General features: G+C 39.8%; 1 protein-coding gene across 1 annotated transcript; it reads left to right on the top strand.

Annotated features, from left to right (window-relative positions):
- The first annotated feature begins 2,340 nt into the window (after window positions 1–2,340).
- On the top strand, window positions 2,341–15,331 carry ARG1 (arginase 1). Its single transcript, XM_025990342.2, has 8 exons — window positions 2,341–2,906; window positions 7,069–7,141; window positions 8,711–8,885; window positions 11,450–11,609; window positions 13,269–13,363; window positions 13,702–13,806; window positions 14,467–14,603; window positions 14,837–15,331. Exons 1-8 carry the CDS (start codon window positions 2,850–2,852, stop codon window positions 15,001–15,003), a joined length of 969 nt encoding a protein of 322 aa, XP_025846127.1. The 5' UTR covers window positions 2,341–2,849; the 3' UTR covers window positions 15,004–15,331.
- Window positions 15,332–15,645: the final 314 nt, after the last annotated feature.

Below are 15,645 nucleotides of genomic sequence, written 5' to 3'. Positions count from 1 at the left end.
CATTACCTTTGATGAGGAAGTCAGACTGGTATGACAAAAGGTAGCAAAGTGTAGCAAGAATTTGTGGACACACTCAGTAATCTTCCTTTTGGTGCCCTTATGGACAAGATGAAGTGGCTGAGTGAGCTGAGTAAACAGCTGTACCTATGGATTGATGATTAATTAATGGAGCTATGTCGATCTGAGCTGAGTTTTCTAGTGGAGTGCCAAGGAGCTCTTACATAGGTGCTGTGCCATTCAACATTTTTATCAGTAGCCTGGAAAAGCCAAGCCTTACCAGTTTTGTCTTTGATGGGCCAGATTGATTCTAGATGCCTAGATGTATATATGCACTTGGTTGTAGATGGAACTACATACTAGGAGGGCAGAGGAAGGTCAGAAGACATTTTGAAGTGAGTGACCAGGTGGTAACCTGAAGGAGAATAGTAGTCATGTAACACAAAAAAGCCAAGTAAAGTATTTGGGATATTCAGGGTAACCAACAGAGGACCCAAGAAAGACAGGACACTCAAGAGATAGTATGTTTTACCTGGTTTGAAGCGTTGTGATCAATGGATCAAATAATAGGAAGGTAATCTCAGCTTGATATAAGAGGAACTTTCAGGCTGTTAGAGTATAAAAAAATGCTGACAATGAAATTTGAAAGAAAGCAAATCACTATGGATTAACCTATAAATTTAGTAAAAATCCTGGCAGAATTCTTTTTTAGGACTCTAGTAACTTAATCTAAATACATAGGGGAAGAGAAGCCTATAAGTAGCTGAATCAGTTTTGAAAAAGAAGAACAAAAATGTTATTCTTGCCCCCAAAATGGTTAGATGTACCATATACCCATGATAACAAAACAGTGCAGACCTGGTACAGCCACAGGGAAATAAGCCAAAGGAATAGACAAAAGAACTTGGTGACAGATTCATGCTTTCAGGGGAACCTAGTACATGATGGAGATACAATTCAGTGGGGATCCCTGGGTGGCGCAGCGGTTTAGCGCCTGCCGTTGGCCCAGGGCGCGATCCTGGAGACCCGGGATCGAATCCCACGTTGGGCTCCTGGTGCATGGAGCCTGCTTCTCCCTCTGCCTGTGTCTCTGCCTCTCTCTCTCTCTCTCTGTGACTATCATAAATAAATAAAAATTAAAAAAAAGAGAGATACAAATTCAGTGGACCGCACAGCAGAAACTGATGGACTTCATGGGGAAAAATATAGTTGGAGGACTTAAACAGCATAAATGGATGTAGAACTAGGTATGAAAGAAACTCTATAGCAAACAGAAAAAAATATAGAAATACATGTTTTTGATATTGGAATAGGAAGGATTTACATGAAATTGCCAAAACACAAAGCATAAGGGGAAATATAGAATTCTCTATTTCAAAATGAAAGATTTTGAGTGATAACATATACAAATTTATCAGATTAAATACTGACATTTGGAAAGTTATTTGCAACATGAACACCCTAAGAGGTTAAAAATACCACAAGTAAATATCTAGGATATACAGACAAATTCACAAGTGAGAAAAAGGAAGGCTAGTTAGAAAATGGTCCTATGAAAATGGATCTGTGAGTCCTTGGTTTCCTCATTGACTCATTCAAAGACTATGTACTGAGTGGGATCACGCACCAGCACTGTTCTCAGCCCTGGGGATAATATAGCAGACACAATTCCCTGCCCTTATGGCATTTAAGTACTCCATCATATTCTCTTCCATCAATAGGAAAAAGACATTAGTTTCTACTAAGTGAATTTTCCTTTTTAAATGCCAGTCACTTGAAAGCTGGAGGAATTTTTCAGATGCCTTTCTTTAAAATCCATACTTTTGCATGACAATAAACAACTTCCAGGGACACCCAGTTTTAACAGGCACAGAGAGCTGACATTTCACCTGTGTTAAGGCTGTAGAGCCTACTGGTTAGGTGGATCCAGAAAGCCTAAGACTGAGTCATGGCTTTTCCTCTATAATCCGTGCATGGCATCTGGCAACTTCCCTGAGTTTCAGTTTCTTTACCAGTAAGATAGAACAAACGGGAAGACTTGCTGTACAATTGGTATAGGATTAAATAAGAACAACATCTGGCACATAAAAACTTAATGTTGGCTATTTTTATTGCTATATCTTGATTATATTATGATTCCAAGAATTGTTATCCCCCCACACCCCCACACACCATATTTCAAAATTTGTATGGTAACATCTTTGGGTTATTAATCAGATACTGCATTATTTTTTTAAGTAATAAGGAGAAAAGGAAATCATATGCTTCCCTTGACACTGTACCATGGTGCTGCATGAGGCGTGTCTCATGGATTAACCATTAATCCTAGTGTGTGAAACCTGTACTCAGGGTTGCAGGGCTGGAAGGCATGCGAGTGACCAACTCTCTAGATCCAGCCCTGTTCCACACAGGAGGATTCAGAGGCCTAAAGGAGGTTAAGTGCCCTGCCCTGCATTTCCACAGCTAGAACCATGACACTACATATGTGGTTATGATTAATTGATTATGATTTGAAATGATTATCATGCTTAGGAAATCGAAGCTGTGGTTAGAAAAGATTCAAGTCATCCAGCTGACTGTAAAATGGGAGTGAACTGGTGTCATGAATAGTCTCATTTAATTAGAGACCTAGACTCAAAGGACTCATGGTTGTTTCTGGTATGAAGAACTTGTGAGACTTCCACTTGACTGTTCTTTGGTGCAGTGGGTGGAGCCAGCCTTCCTCATTAGAATAAGGTAAACAGATTCAACCCAGTTATAAATGGAAAAAATATGTGTCCTCAGTCACTGAGGGTTGTAGAGAGTGGTGCCTGGCTGGAGAACTCAGTGCAGTGGAGAGAAGGGAGCAGAGCATGAGTTCCACAGCAAAATCCATTGGGATCATCGGAGCGCCTTTCTCAAAGGGCCAGGTGAGTAAAAAGTGTGGCCTTGCATAATGAATTCATTACAAAGTTTCAGACTTTAGAATTAGTAAGCTGTTAATGTCTTTTTAGTTCAGTTCCCTGGTACGACGGGCCTGAAATATGGATTTTAAAGTCCTCTTAACCATTTTGCAACATTGGAGAACTGTGGTCACAAACTCAGTTATTCTTGGAACTCCTAATCTCAGCTGCAGCCAATTTTACTTGAATCTACTAAATTTTTCTTTGTATTGTTCAAGAGAATGTATTTTTATTTGAATGGAAATGGGCTATTTCTGTATTATAGCTTTGGGTTTTAGAGTGCCTGTGTAAAGGTGAGAGGATTCTATGAAAACACATTGGTCAGGTCATGTATTCATGCCTAGAAACATTTCATAGATTGGTAGCAATTTTCAGACTTCTTTTATTCTGCAAAACCTAAGTGTGATTGCTTTATGTAACTTTGTGAATCATATTATTTGAGGGCTTTAATGATTCTATGAAAGTGTTAGTTCATAGGCTAGGTAGAATGCTGTGTGTATCTCTCTTTGAGGGAAGAAAAAAGAAAAAGGAAAGAAAAGAGAATCCAACTGGAGGTTGGCAACGATGAAAGGACTAATGCATTTATGAAATTCCCAGATAGCCAATACACGCCAGCAACATTGCCCTTTGCAATGTCTTTTCTTCTGCCCAAACACACTCGTCCTGGCAAAGACGGTGTGATTATAGACCTCAGATGTCAGCGTGTGTCTGTGCTTAAAGCAGGGAAAACCAAGAACAAAAACACAAGCCAACAAGACAAAGTGTGAGTTGGATCTCCTAGGGTTGGTATGGTGGTCGTTTCAAACAGGGCTTCATTTTCGACATTCTCTTTGCCCACCTGGGCAGCGTTTCTTTGATCTCATGCTTGACACTCTGGAGTTGTATTGCAAAACAGATTGGGAGAGGTCGAGAGTAGAGACCCGAACTGCATCTGGACTGTCAGTAAACACTGCTGCACTTCCCCCGTCGTCCTTCAAAGTTCTCTCCCAGAACACGGGGACATTTTGCTGACATAGAAGTGTTTCTTCTAGCGCTCGCGTTAATCGCAAAACCCACAATATACTCTCTTATTCTTGGGATGGGCTTTGATGAGGACAGAATTAAAATAACTGAACAAAAGGAAGAAAAAAGGCGGGAGGGAAAACAAAAAATTTGAGGGAGAGGAGGCAGAAGCCGACAGACAACAGCCTGAACATACTCTGGCCCTTGGATCTCAGCAGATTCAATGCTATGAGAATAATAGCCTTTTGAAGGGATAGTATTTTTGAAATACAGCCTGATGCATTTTCTTTTCTTAGTACTTTTTTTCTTTACTGCTACAGCTCTTCCCCTATTAAAATTTGGCCCCATGAGAATGAAGCTCATTGTCTCCTGATAGTAAGGACTCAGAGAGAGATGTTTCTACACCAAGTCATAGCATAGGAGGAAAATAGTGGCCAGCATATTAGCATCTCTCCTCACTGAAAGGCAATAGAAGTTTACAAATAGACAAAGGAGAAGATTAAGGGTAGATGACTAGAAGGTTGAGTCTAAGAAGACTTCATCCTGTCTCATTCCCTTGCAAGGCAGTGAGCAGTGGGGTAGAGTTGATGGCAAAAAATGAGATAAGTATTATACTTAATATACTGTTCACTAAGGCTCAGAGACGTTTAGTAATTTGCTAAATTACTAGCCTTGACTGTGTGATTCCAGACAGGATCATATAATCCCAAAGACTATGTACCTTGTACCTGACTTGTGTTGATGCCTATGGATCCACAGCAGACTTGACACTTGTGACCAGTTAGGGCTTGGGGCCCAGCCTCAAAGTCAGTAGAGCTAAAGAGGTGATTCCCAAAGTGAGCAGATAAACCAAGAAATAAGAAGAAAGCAATCGTGAGAAGCAGTTAGAATCAAACAACTAAAAAAGAATCATGGAAAGTATCACTCTGGGAAATTTAACCATGGTGTTAGAGCAAATATAGTGTCAACTAAGAGGTTTCTGAGACTTCTTCTAAAGCTTGGAAGGAAAAGGGAATTGTCCAGGGAGTTTTCTCAAGGTGACAGTTTTTGAGCATCTACTAAGCACTACACCACGTATCAGCTTGGGGACAAGCTGAAAGAACCCTGGGCTATAATCTAATAATGGAGGAAAGACCAAGCAAACAAACACAAAATGAAAGGCAAAATTTGAGCCAAGCAGCACTGGATTGAGGGTTTCTTTTCTTTTTTATTTAAAGATTTAATTTATTTATTCATGAAAGACACACATACACAGAGGCAGAGACATGGGCAGAGGGAGAAGCAGGGTCCATGTAGGGAGCCCGATGTGGGACTGGATCCTGGGACTCCAGGATCACACCCTGAGCCAAAGGCAGACACTCAAACCACTGAGCCACCCAGGGGTCCCTGGATTGAGGTTTAAAGAAGGGGCAGTTATATCTGCTCAATGAAGGCGGTGTGTGGGGCGGTCATGCAAGAAGGGAATGAAGGAAGAGAGCAGAATGTGTCAGGCGGAGGGGTGGTGGGTGCTTGTTGCTAAGAATGGGAATTTGACATCCAGGATTGGACTGGCAGCCAGGGCAAGTCATCTGTAATTGGAATTAGGTAGAAATATTTGCTTCATTTGGGGCCACAGCTCCAACCCTCGGGACAGACACATGTGTCTTTTGGTGCATCTTGTCGTTGGGTAATGCAAAATAACTTTCTGTGTGTACAAGCCTAGTTGGAAATTAGAATCAGAGAGGTACATAAAAGAACTGTTTCTTCAGATTTCTATTCTGCCAGGAAGTTAGAGAGGATTTATTGCAAGGAGGAAGTGTGCTCACTTCTCTGACATAAAAACAGCAAGGGGAGAATTCTTGTTAGTCGTGCTTAAGCAGGTCAAAACCTGAAATACTGGGTTGATCTTGGATTCAGGTCCCAGGTGATGATGCATTTCTGTTGCCTGTTTCCTTCCCGGGAGCTCGCTAACTCAGCTAACTCACTGCTGTGAGGACCTGCACGTAGGGCTCTCTCATGCCAGGCTCTTTTTTTCTTAGGCTTCTATCCAAGTCATTCTGGGGTTAGCCAAGTTGCTCTACCACTCAATCTGTTTTCCTGAAAACCTGCTCATGTTGCAAGACTCAGCTGAAATGACATCTACTCCATGCAGCCTTGCTTGACACGCTCTGTCCCCAGCAGAATCAGGAGCATCCTGTTTTTGTTACTATGATATCTTGTGTCTACACTGAAGCATATCTCCAAAGTACTGTAATTGGGGTTAAGTATACAAATTCCCTATTAGCTTATGAGTTCCTCAAAAACGGAAGTCCTCACTTTTTAGTGATTGTATCTCTATCAGAGTGGTTTTGCACAAAATACATGTTCACCATGTTGACAGTGTGGTGTCTGTCATGGGAAGAGGAAATGCAGGTTCTGGAATCCAAAGAACCTGTTATGAACAAAGGCTCTTCTGCTTGTTAGCTGTGTGTCTACAGGAAAATTATATAACCTTTCTGATTCTAGATCCTCATATTTGGCATAGGACTAACTCAATCTGCCTTTTTGGGATGCTTCAAGGAGATGGTATAAATTCCTGGCTCTGCCTTGGTGTCCATCGAAAACCACACAAAGAAGATGTGGTCTATATATACAATGAAATATTACTCAGCCATTAGAAACGACAAATACCCACCATTTGCTTCAACATGGATGGAACTGGAGGGTATTATGCTGAGTGAAATAAGTCAATCGGAGAAGGACAAACATTATATGGTCTCATTCATTTGGGGAATATAAATAATAGTGAAAGGGAATAGAAGGAAGGGAGAAGAAATGGGTAGGAAATATCAGGAAGGGAGACAGAACATGAAGACTCTTAACTGTGGGAAACGAACTAGGGGTGGTGGAAAGGGAGGAGGGCGGGGGGTGGGGGTGAATGGGTGATGGGCACTAAGGGGGGCACTTGATGGGATGAGCACTGGGTGTTATTCTGTATGTTGGCAAATTGAACACCAATAAAAAAATAAATTTATTATTAAAAAAAATTCCTGGCTCTGTAGGAACTCAAAAAATGATAGTTACTATTCACTTGGTTAAAGAATGAAGAATTTTTCTATTGTGGACATCTGATCACGTCTGAATTATTTTATTTCTTTTAATCATTCAGCCACGAGGAGGGGTGGAAAAAGGCCCCACAGCACTGAGGAAGGCTGGCCTGCTGGAGAAACTTAAAGAACAAGGTAATTTTTCCATTGAAAGATGACCAGATGGGATGCCTGGGTGGCTCAGCGGTTGAGCCTCTGCCTTTGGACATTGGGGCTGCCCAGTTTGGAAGTTTCTTAAATAAATATACATTTGCCTTTTGGCCCAGAAAATCTACTCTTAGGTATTTACCCAAGAAAAGTGAAAACATATCTATACAAAGACTTGTACTTGAATGCTTCTAGCAGCATTATTTATAATAGCCAAAAGAACGGAAACAACAACATACCTATCAGCTGGTGAAGGGATCCATGACAAGTGGTACATCCAGACTATGGAACAGTAACCAACAGTAAAAAGGAACAGACCACTGACACAGGCAAAAACATGGATGAACCCCAAAGACAACATGCTAAGCGGAAGAGACCAGGCACAAAAGACTACCTACTGCATGATTGTTTTTACATGAAATTCTAGAAAAGACAGAAGCATAGCAGCAGAAAGCTCATCAGCAGTTGCCTTGGTGTGGGCGCAGGGAATGACCGCAAAGGGGCATTAGGGAATTTTGGGGGGGGCGTAATGAAAGTGTTCTAATCTTGATTATGGTGGCAGTTACAAGACTGTAGATATTTCTAAAACTTGCTGACCTGTACACTTAAAATGAATTTTAGTAAGTAAGAATTATGTCATGAAGCTGACAAAAGGAGGGGGGATAGAGAACAGAAGGGTTGTAGAAATGCACTGGACTGTCTCTCAGTTAACAAGCATAACTTGGTCAGATTTTATATCAGGTTAAATCACTTAAAGGTGTCCCTGAATCATGGATATGCACAAATATATAATAAATACAATATACAATGACTACTTAGTTCAGAGCACTCAACTGATCTCATGTCACAGTTTTACATGAGGTCTGTATCTTGAAGCCTCCTAATGCCAGGCCTTCTAGGAAGTCCACCCAGGTCCTTAGGAACTTCAAGTTACCTGCGATTTCTCCTTATTAAAAAGGTATAATAATTAAGCCTTTATTTCCTGAGCTCTCTGACGTGTGATGCTCGTTGCTAATCACACTCTTACTGAATTCTGACAATACTACCATGAGATAGATGCAGTGCACAGTGGAGGGAGCTGAACTGCTTCAGCAGGTGGCAGATTGGATTTAAACCAAGAATTGTTAATTATAGTCAGAAAATTTAGAAAATACTGGTGTATTTTCTTCTTTAAAAAAATGATTTCTTTATTACAAATAGAAAAACATGCTTACTGGAGAAGAGTAGAAAGCATATAAGCAGAGAAGGCCACATAGAGATAAAGACAGTGAGGCCACTCATTAAGCCCAAACCAGAAGATTAGTGCTCTTAGGCTTTGGTGTCCAGCCTCACTGGATTGATTCCAGAAGTATTTACCAAGAGCCCAGTTTACAGCTGAGATGATGATGTCAGGCAAAAGCAGACATGGTTTCTACCTTTGCAACTTTTACAGTCCTTCCAGGTATTTTCTTTGCTTCTACTTATAAAAGTACACTGTTTTGTGAATTTGGAATCCTCTTACATGGACTGTTTTGCAATCTTTGTGTAGTAACCTGAAACTTTTGGTCTTAATTATAGACTGTGATGTGAAAGATTATGGGGACGTGCCCTTTGTTGATGTCCCTAGTGATCCTCCCTTTCAAATTGTGAAGAATCCAAGGTCTGTGGGCAAGGCGAATGAGCAGCTGGCTGGTGTGGTGGCAGAAGTCAAGAAGAACGGAAGGACTAGCCTGGTGCTGGGTGGAGACCACAGGTCTTGTTTAATGATTCTCTCTGCGAAATCTGGCACAAATGGCATAACCAAAACCGTAAAAAGAGAGAAAATATGAATGGGAAAGCACTGATCAATACTCTGTACCTAATTTTCTGACTTTTTAAATTGTTTTGGTTATTAGTTTCTTCTGGAAATAGAGACTTAGCTCTATTTGAAGTCTTGCACTATCTTTATTACAGCAGAAAATATACAACATGAGTGGATTTCAGTAAAATATTCAGTACAAACTCACATTCCTAAATAAATAAGCATGAGGAAGTTCATAGCCATCTTATTGCACTTGATTCCTGATAACAGGAATAACTCATTTAAGTCAACCTTTACAAGTATGTCTCCCGTTATAAAAGTAATAATTTCAAACTTCTGAAATGCACACACAAACACATAAATAAAAGAGTAGTAATTGCAGTTTCCTAACCACCATTTCAAGTGAAATTGCAAATTTGGTATATTTCCTTCCTGCCATACTGTTTTCCTTGTACCTGATATTGTTTAACAATGGTGTTATCCTATACTTTGTTCTTAATCTAAAGTATAAATTTCCCTGTTACTTCATGATATATACAATATACATATTTTTCGTATGTATACATATATACAATATACAATTCCTGTTGTGTAGTTTTTCATCAAGGTGTTAAATCACTATACATGTCCATATTGCCACATATTCAGGTAATTTTCAAATTTTCATGATTATAAATAATGTGGTAAAGACCATTTTTGTGCATGAACCTTTTTGATGTCTACTCTCAAGGCCCCTGAATACATTATCAGAAGTCTGATCAGATCAAAAAGCACAAGCATGACAATGGCTCTTGATGCAAGAGTCAATCACTTCAGCTCCCTGTTTTCCTCTAAAGCAGAACATTAGGAGGGCTTCTGGGGCAGCTCAGAAACAGCTCAGCGGTTTAGTGCCGCCTGCAGTCCGGGGCGTGATCCTGGAGACCCGGGATCGAGTCCACGTTGGGCTCCCTGCATGGATGATGAAACTGCAGTTGAGAAACCGGGGCTCACTTTCTATTTTAAGTGGAAAAATCTTAAGTGGAAAATTTTGAGTGGCAAATAGCCCCAAGACAAAAAATATGAAGGGAAAACAAATATCAAGCTGGATAATCAAGAACTAAACTTCAAGGCAGAGTACCATCACTTTGAGAATCTATAAGTTCCACAATTCTCTGAATGATATTTGATCATCTGCAGGTGGGAGAACATGGGCGCTGTATGACAAATCCTAATCTTTGAAATTTTGTGTAAAATACCACTTAGCTCTTCCATTCTGGAAAATTTTCTGGAGCTTGGAGTGTTTGAGCTGAATTTTGAAAGTTCTGGACCTGGCTAAGAGCAGGTCTTTATTTATTTTTTTTTTATTTTTATTTTATTTATTTTATTTTATTTTTTTATTCATTTACAACAGTCACAGAGAGAGAGAGGCAGAGACATAGGCAGAGGGAGAAGCAGGCTCCATGCACCAGGAGCCCGACGTGGGATTCGATCCCGGGTCTCCAGGATTGCGCCCTGGGCCAAAGGCAGGTGCCAAACCGCTGTGCCACCCAGGGATCCCATATTTTTTAAAAGATTTATTTATTCATTCATGATAGACATAGAGAGAGAGAGAGAGAGGCAAAGATACAGGCAGAGGGAGAAGCAGGCTCCATGCTGGGAGCCCGACACGGGACTCGGTCCCGGGACTCCAGGATCATGCCCTGGGCCAAAGGCAGGCGCCAAACTGTTGAGCCACCCAGGGATCCCCAAGAGAAGGTCTTTAAATGTATGACAGGTAGAAAGTTCAAGCAGAGCACCTGAGCGTTGAACAGCAAGTGAGCACCCAGGGTATGTTGGCTGAAGTGGATGCAGGGATTTCTGAGTGATGCTCCCTAATTGTAAAATAATTGGATTTTAAGAAAAATGAGCTCTGTGGTAACTCATTTGAGAGAATGAAATATTTACCAAGAGAGATGAGAGTACAGAAAATGAGTCTGATTTAGTCTTGAGAATTAAATAGTGTCTCATGGTAAGGAATTTCTTGTGTGGCTGCTGTGTTTATACAGATTTAATTTTTGGTTAAAACAATAATTTGCAATTTTATTAGAAGGCGGTTTTCCCCCTAAAATCACATTTAGTAAGGCCATTTTTTTTTTTTTTTTTAATTTTTTTTTTATTTATTTATGATAGTCACAGAGAGATAGAGAGGCAGAGACACAGGCAGAGGGAGAAGCAGGCTCCATGCACCGGGAGCCTGACGTGGGATTCGATCCCGGGTCTCCAGGATCGCGCCCTGGGCCAAAGGCAGGCGCCAAACCACTGCGCCACCCAGGGATCCCTAGTAAGGCCATTGATGCAAACTTAACTTATTAGTAATTAAGCATAAGCTGTGCTTTTCTACTGTTGTAATAGCTTAATTGGCATCTCTAATTAAAAACCTATCAGAAATATCAGCCATTTTGACTTAAAGGAAAACCAAGTGAGAGCACTGAGTTCATATGATGGATGTAATAATATTGCAAACCTGATGTTCACACAAACTTTTTTTTCCTTTAAAGCATGGCTATTGGAAGCATCTCTGGCCATGCCAGGGTCCACCCAGATCTCTGTGTCATTTGGGTGGATGCTCACACTGATATCAACACTCCACTGACAACCACAAGTGGGAACTTGCACGGACAACCTGTGTCTTTCCTCCTGAAGGAACTAAAAGGAAAGGTAAAAGGCTGGTTGGTATTCTATTAGGAAAGAATCAGCTCTTTAGCAGAGGTTCAGGAGTTACAAGGGAAGAACCCTATGCCATCTTATTTTTGGTGTAATCTCAAACCATTTTCTCAGCAGCCAATAAGCTTAAGGGTTGGTGCATGAAGGTAGTGAGGCTCTGTGCCTCTACCTTACATGACAGTTTGCAAACTGACTTTACATCTATCTTTCCTTTTGATTCTTAAACTACACTTTTTAGTGTGTAGGGCAGAGAGTAATCCTTTATAAGCAAGTCAGTAGAGATTCAGAAGTTAACTTGCTCAAGATACATGTCAAGCACATAGCAAGGCAAGGGCCAGAACTGGTCTCCTATAACCTACCTCTTTCTGCTGCCTGCCACACAGGCTCTCATTCTTACCAATCGTCTCCTCCACATCATGGGATCTTTTTCAAAAATGGAGTTTATTTTTTTAATTTTATTTTTTTTTAAAAAATGGAGTTTTAAAATGTGAATTACAATGGTTTATTATTTAACATCTTTACTATGAGAAGTTTGTATCTACATAAGAGGAAGAACTCCTTGCTCCTTAGAAATTTTTCTAAAAGATGTGAGATGAAAAAAGAAAAAAAAAAAATAAATAAAAAGATGTGAGATGACATTCCAGATTAAGATTTAACATTGTGGTTCATATTCATTGACATTCTGTAGCATATCAATAAAACAATTTTTACTGATGTAGCTGTAGAATATGGGTCTTTACAATAATACTTGGGGATTCAAATCCCCTTGTTAAATGCTCAGAGGTAACACTTTTTTTTAAAAAAGATTTTATTTACTTATTCATAGAGACACAGAGAGAGATAGAGAGAGGCAGAGACACAGAGGTAGAAGCAGGCTCCATGCAGGGAGCCCGACGTGGGACTCGATCCTGGGTCTCCAGGATCACACCCCGGGCTGCAGGTGGCACTAAACCGCTGTGCCACCAGGGCTGCCCCAATTTTTTTTAAGATTATTTATTTATTCATGGGGGTGGGGGGGCAGAGACAAGCAGAGGGAGAAGCAGGCTCCATGCAGGGAGCCCAATGTGGGACTTGATCCCGGGACTCCAGGATCATGCCCTGGGCTGAAGGCAGGCTCTAAACCACTGAGCCACCCAGGCATCCCTGAAGTAACACTTTCTGAACTGATGACCAAGGTTTATAAACTTGCAGTGTAGTTAGCACATGGCAATAGCCACTCTTGGCTCTAGGGACATTTGGAGAGCAACCAAAGGTCTACTTCAAAATTTCCCCTAGTCACTCTAAACCATCCTTGGAATTAAGTCCTTACTGAGAAGAGAAATAAAGAAGAAGCTATGAAAAATTATAAAAGCACACTGAGTTCTTTATAGCAGTTTTGGAAAAGCAGGGCCCAGTGGAATGGGGGCACAGAGCAGGCAAATGCTGACAAATGATTCAGGTCGGGTCTGAGCCACAGGCTGAAGGTAGCTCTATACATGTCATCTATAGAGTACCACAAGCAGAGGTAGGCAGTGTCTTCTCAATTTTGTATCTTCTTTTAATGATTGCCTTGAAATTTATGTTCTAAATATAAGATATGTGCAACTTAACTTTAAATGTAAGATTTGCTCAAGAATCACATGTATTAACCAAATGGAAATACTGCAATTTTAGATACCCGATGTACCAGGATTCTCCTGGGTGACTCCTTGCCTATCTGCCAAAGATATTGTGTATATTGGCCTAAGAGATGTGGACCCTGGGGAACAGTAAGTTTATTCCTTGATGTGAATTATCTTCATTTTCTCTTTTGCATGCTAGGCATGCTGGTCAAAGCTATGAGAAAAAAATGAGTATAAGCACCAGGTATATATGTCAATATCTATATACCAATGTAAATATTTATGTATGTAAATCAGGTGATTTTTTACATTAATTGACCTGTTGTTAAAAATACATTTATATATACATATAGTTCATAGAATTTAAATATTTTGTGAATCTTACCACAATGATCTTTTCTTTAAAAGAATGGGAAAGGAAATGAGGGCATAGAGTTATACTCTTTATTAATTGTAGGATTATCTTACTATCTCCTCTTTCATAGCTACATTTTGAAAACTCTGGGTATTAAATATTTTTCAATGACTGAAGTGGATAAACTGGGAATTGGCAAGGTGATGGAAGAAGCACTCAGCTATCTACTAGGAAGGTATGATGCTTGTGTGGGTGTAATGTAAATATTAAAAGGATTTCCTACTGATGCTAATCAATGTAAATTATTAATAAAGCCCTCATGTAAAATATGGAACTTCACCGGATTGTTACTTTTTATAAAGGTAAGAACTATATTTATGTACTGTATATTAAACCACCAACTTGTTTTTTTGAAGAGTTACTTAATTTTATTTTGAATCTTGCTAACTGTAGTTCTTATGGTTTTTTCAGTTTTTTTTAAATTTATTATTTTTCAATTTGCCAACATATAGAATAACACCCAGTGCTCATTCCATCAAGTGCCCCCCTCAGTGCCTGTCACTCAGTCACCCCCACCCCACCCCCACCTCCCCTTCCACCACCCCTAGTTCATTTACCAGAGTTAGGAGTCTCTCATGTTATCTCCCTTTCTGATAATTCCCACTCCTTTTTCCTCCTTTCCCCTTTATTCCCTTTCACTATTTTTTATATTCCCCAAATGAATGAGACCATATAATGTTTGTCCTTCTCCGATTGACTTATTTCACTCAGCATCATACCCTCCAGTTCCATCCATGTCGAAGCAAATGGTGGGTATTTGTCGTTTCTAATGGCTGAGTAATATTCCTTTTAAACCACCAACTTTAAATGGAATTTCTTTCCTACCTCTTAAAAGAAAAAAAAGACCAATTCATCTGAGCTTTGATGTTGATGGATTGGACCCATCCTTCACACCAGCTACAGGCACACCAGTCACGGGAGGTCTGTCTTACAGAGAAGGTCTCTACATTACAGAAGAAATTTACAAAACAGGTAGGTGAAAATTGGGATGAATAGAGAAGCAAGTATAAACATAGCCAGTATATAACTATACCTTCCTCCCCTCCCCCAATCTGAAAATCAAGTCCTCCTGGACACTTCCAGAATGCCGATCACATGAGGCAATCACCACCTGTTTATACTCCTAGATAATATTTCAAGGCAGGGTACTGAATTAAACATGTCAATTGTCTAACAAATTACATTATTTTCAATTGTTGTTACAGGGCTACTCTCAGGATTAGATATAATGGAAGTGAACCCATCTCTGGGGAAGACACCAGAAGAAATAACTCGAACAGTGAACACAGCAGTAGCAATAACCCTGGCTTGCTTCGGAGTTGCTCGGGAGGGTAATCATAAGCCTATTGACTACCTTAACCCACCTAAGTAAATGTGGAAACATCTGTAAAAATCTCACAGCTAATGTCATAATTAGCTAATCTAATAATTTACTTAAGCTTACAGTTATCCTCCCAAAGATTTGGTCTTTCTGAAAAATGTTCTGCCTTGTAAAGTATTAGTATAATTAATATGAGCTACCAATTCCCTCTTGGTGTGAAATTCAAGACCTGGAAATCCTAACTTTTGTGTAATTAAAAAGACACATAGGGTGGGACTCTTGATATCAGGAGATAAAGATACCCCACCTGAAAAGAGACCATATTTCCAGGTTGTTCAAAAGATATGATTTTTATAATAAACTCTTTATATTAAGGTTCTATTATGTCTGTATGTTTCTAAACACATAGATTTACTAAGGGTTTAAACAGCCACAGTGAAATCATCATCACCCCCAAAATTGTAGGACTGCTGAGATGAAACTCTGGCTCTGGTTTCTTCAATTGTAAAATGGGTAATGGTTAGGCCTCGTGAATTTCTAAGTTCATTAATGTTAAATGATCACATTTTGCTTTGTCTAAACCTCAGACATGATATTGATTTATATTTTAAGCAAGGCTGCTATTCTGGTAGCCTTTTTGGAGGTAGAAAAAGAAATCAAACTGCTGTTTCTAAGATCTTCTAATTCAGATGG

This window comes from Vulpes vulpes, chromosome 1 (assembly GCF_048418805.1).
Source record: "Vulpes vulpes isolate BD-2025 chromosome 1, VulVul3, whole genome shotgun sequence".
In the NCBI taxonomy this organism is placed as follows: Eukaryota; Metazoa; Chordata; class Mammalia; order Carnivora; family Canidae; genus Vulpes; species Vulpes vulpes.
Note: the sequence above shows the minus strand (reverse complement) of the source record. Positions and strands in the feature narration are given on the sequence as shown.

Coding starts and splice junctions, on each gene's coding strand:
- ARG1 (XM_025990342.2), top strand. CDS start 2,850: ATGAGTTCCACAGCAAAATCCATTGGGATCATCGGAGCGCCTTTCTCA. Junction 2,907..7,068: donor CGCCTTTCTCAAAGGGCCAG/GTGAGTAAAAAG, acceptor TTAATCATTCAG/CCACGAGGAGGGGTGGAAAA. Junction 13,807..14,466: donor CTCAGCTATCTACTAGGAAG/GTATGATGCTTG, acceptor ACCTCTTAAAAG/AAAAAAAAGACCAATTCATC.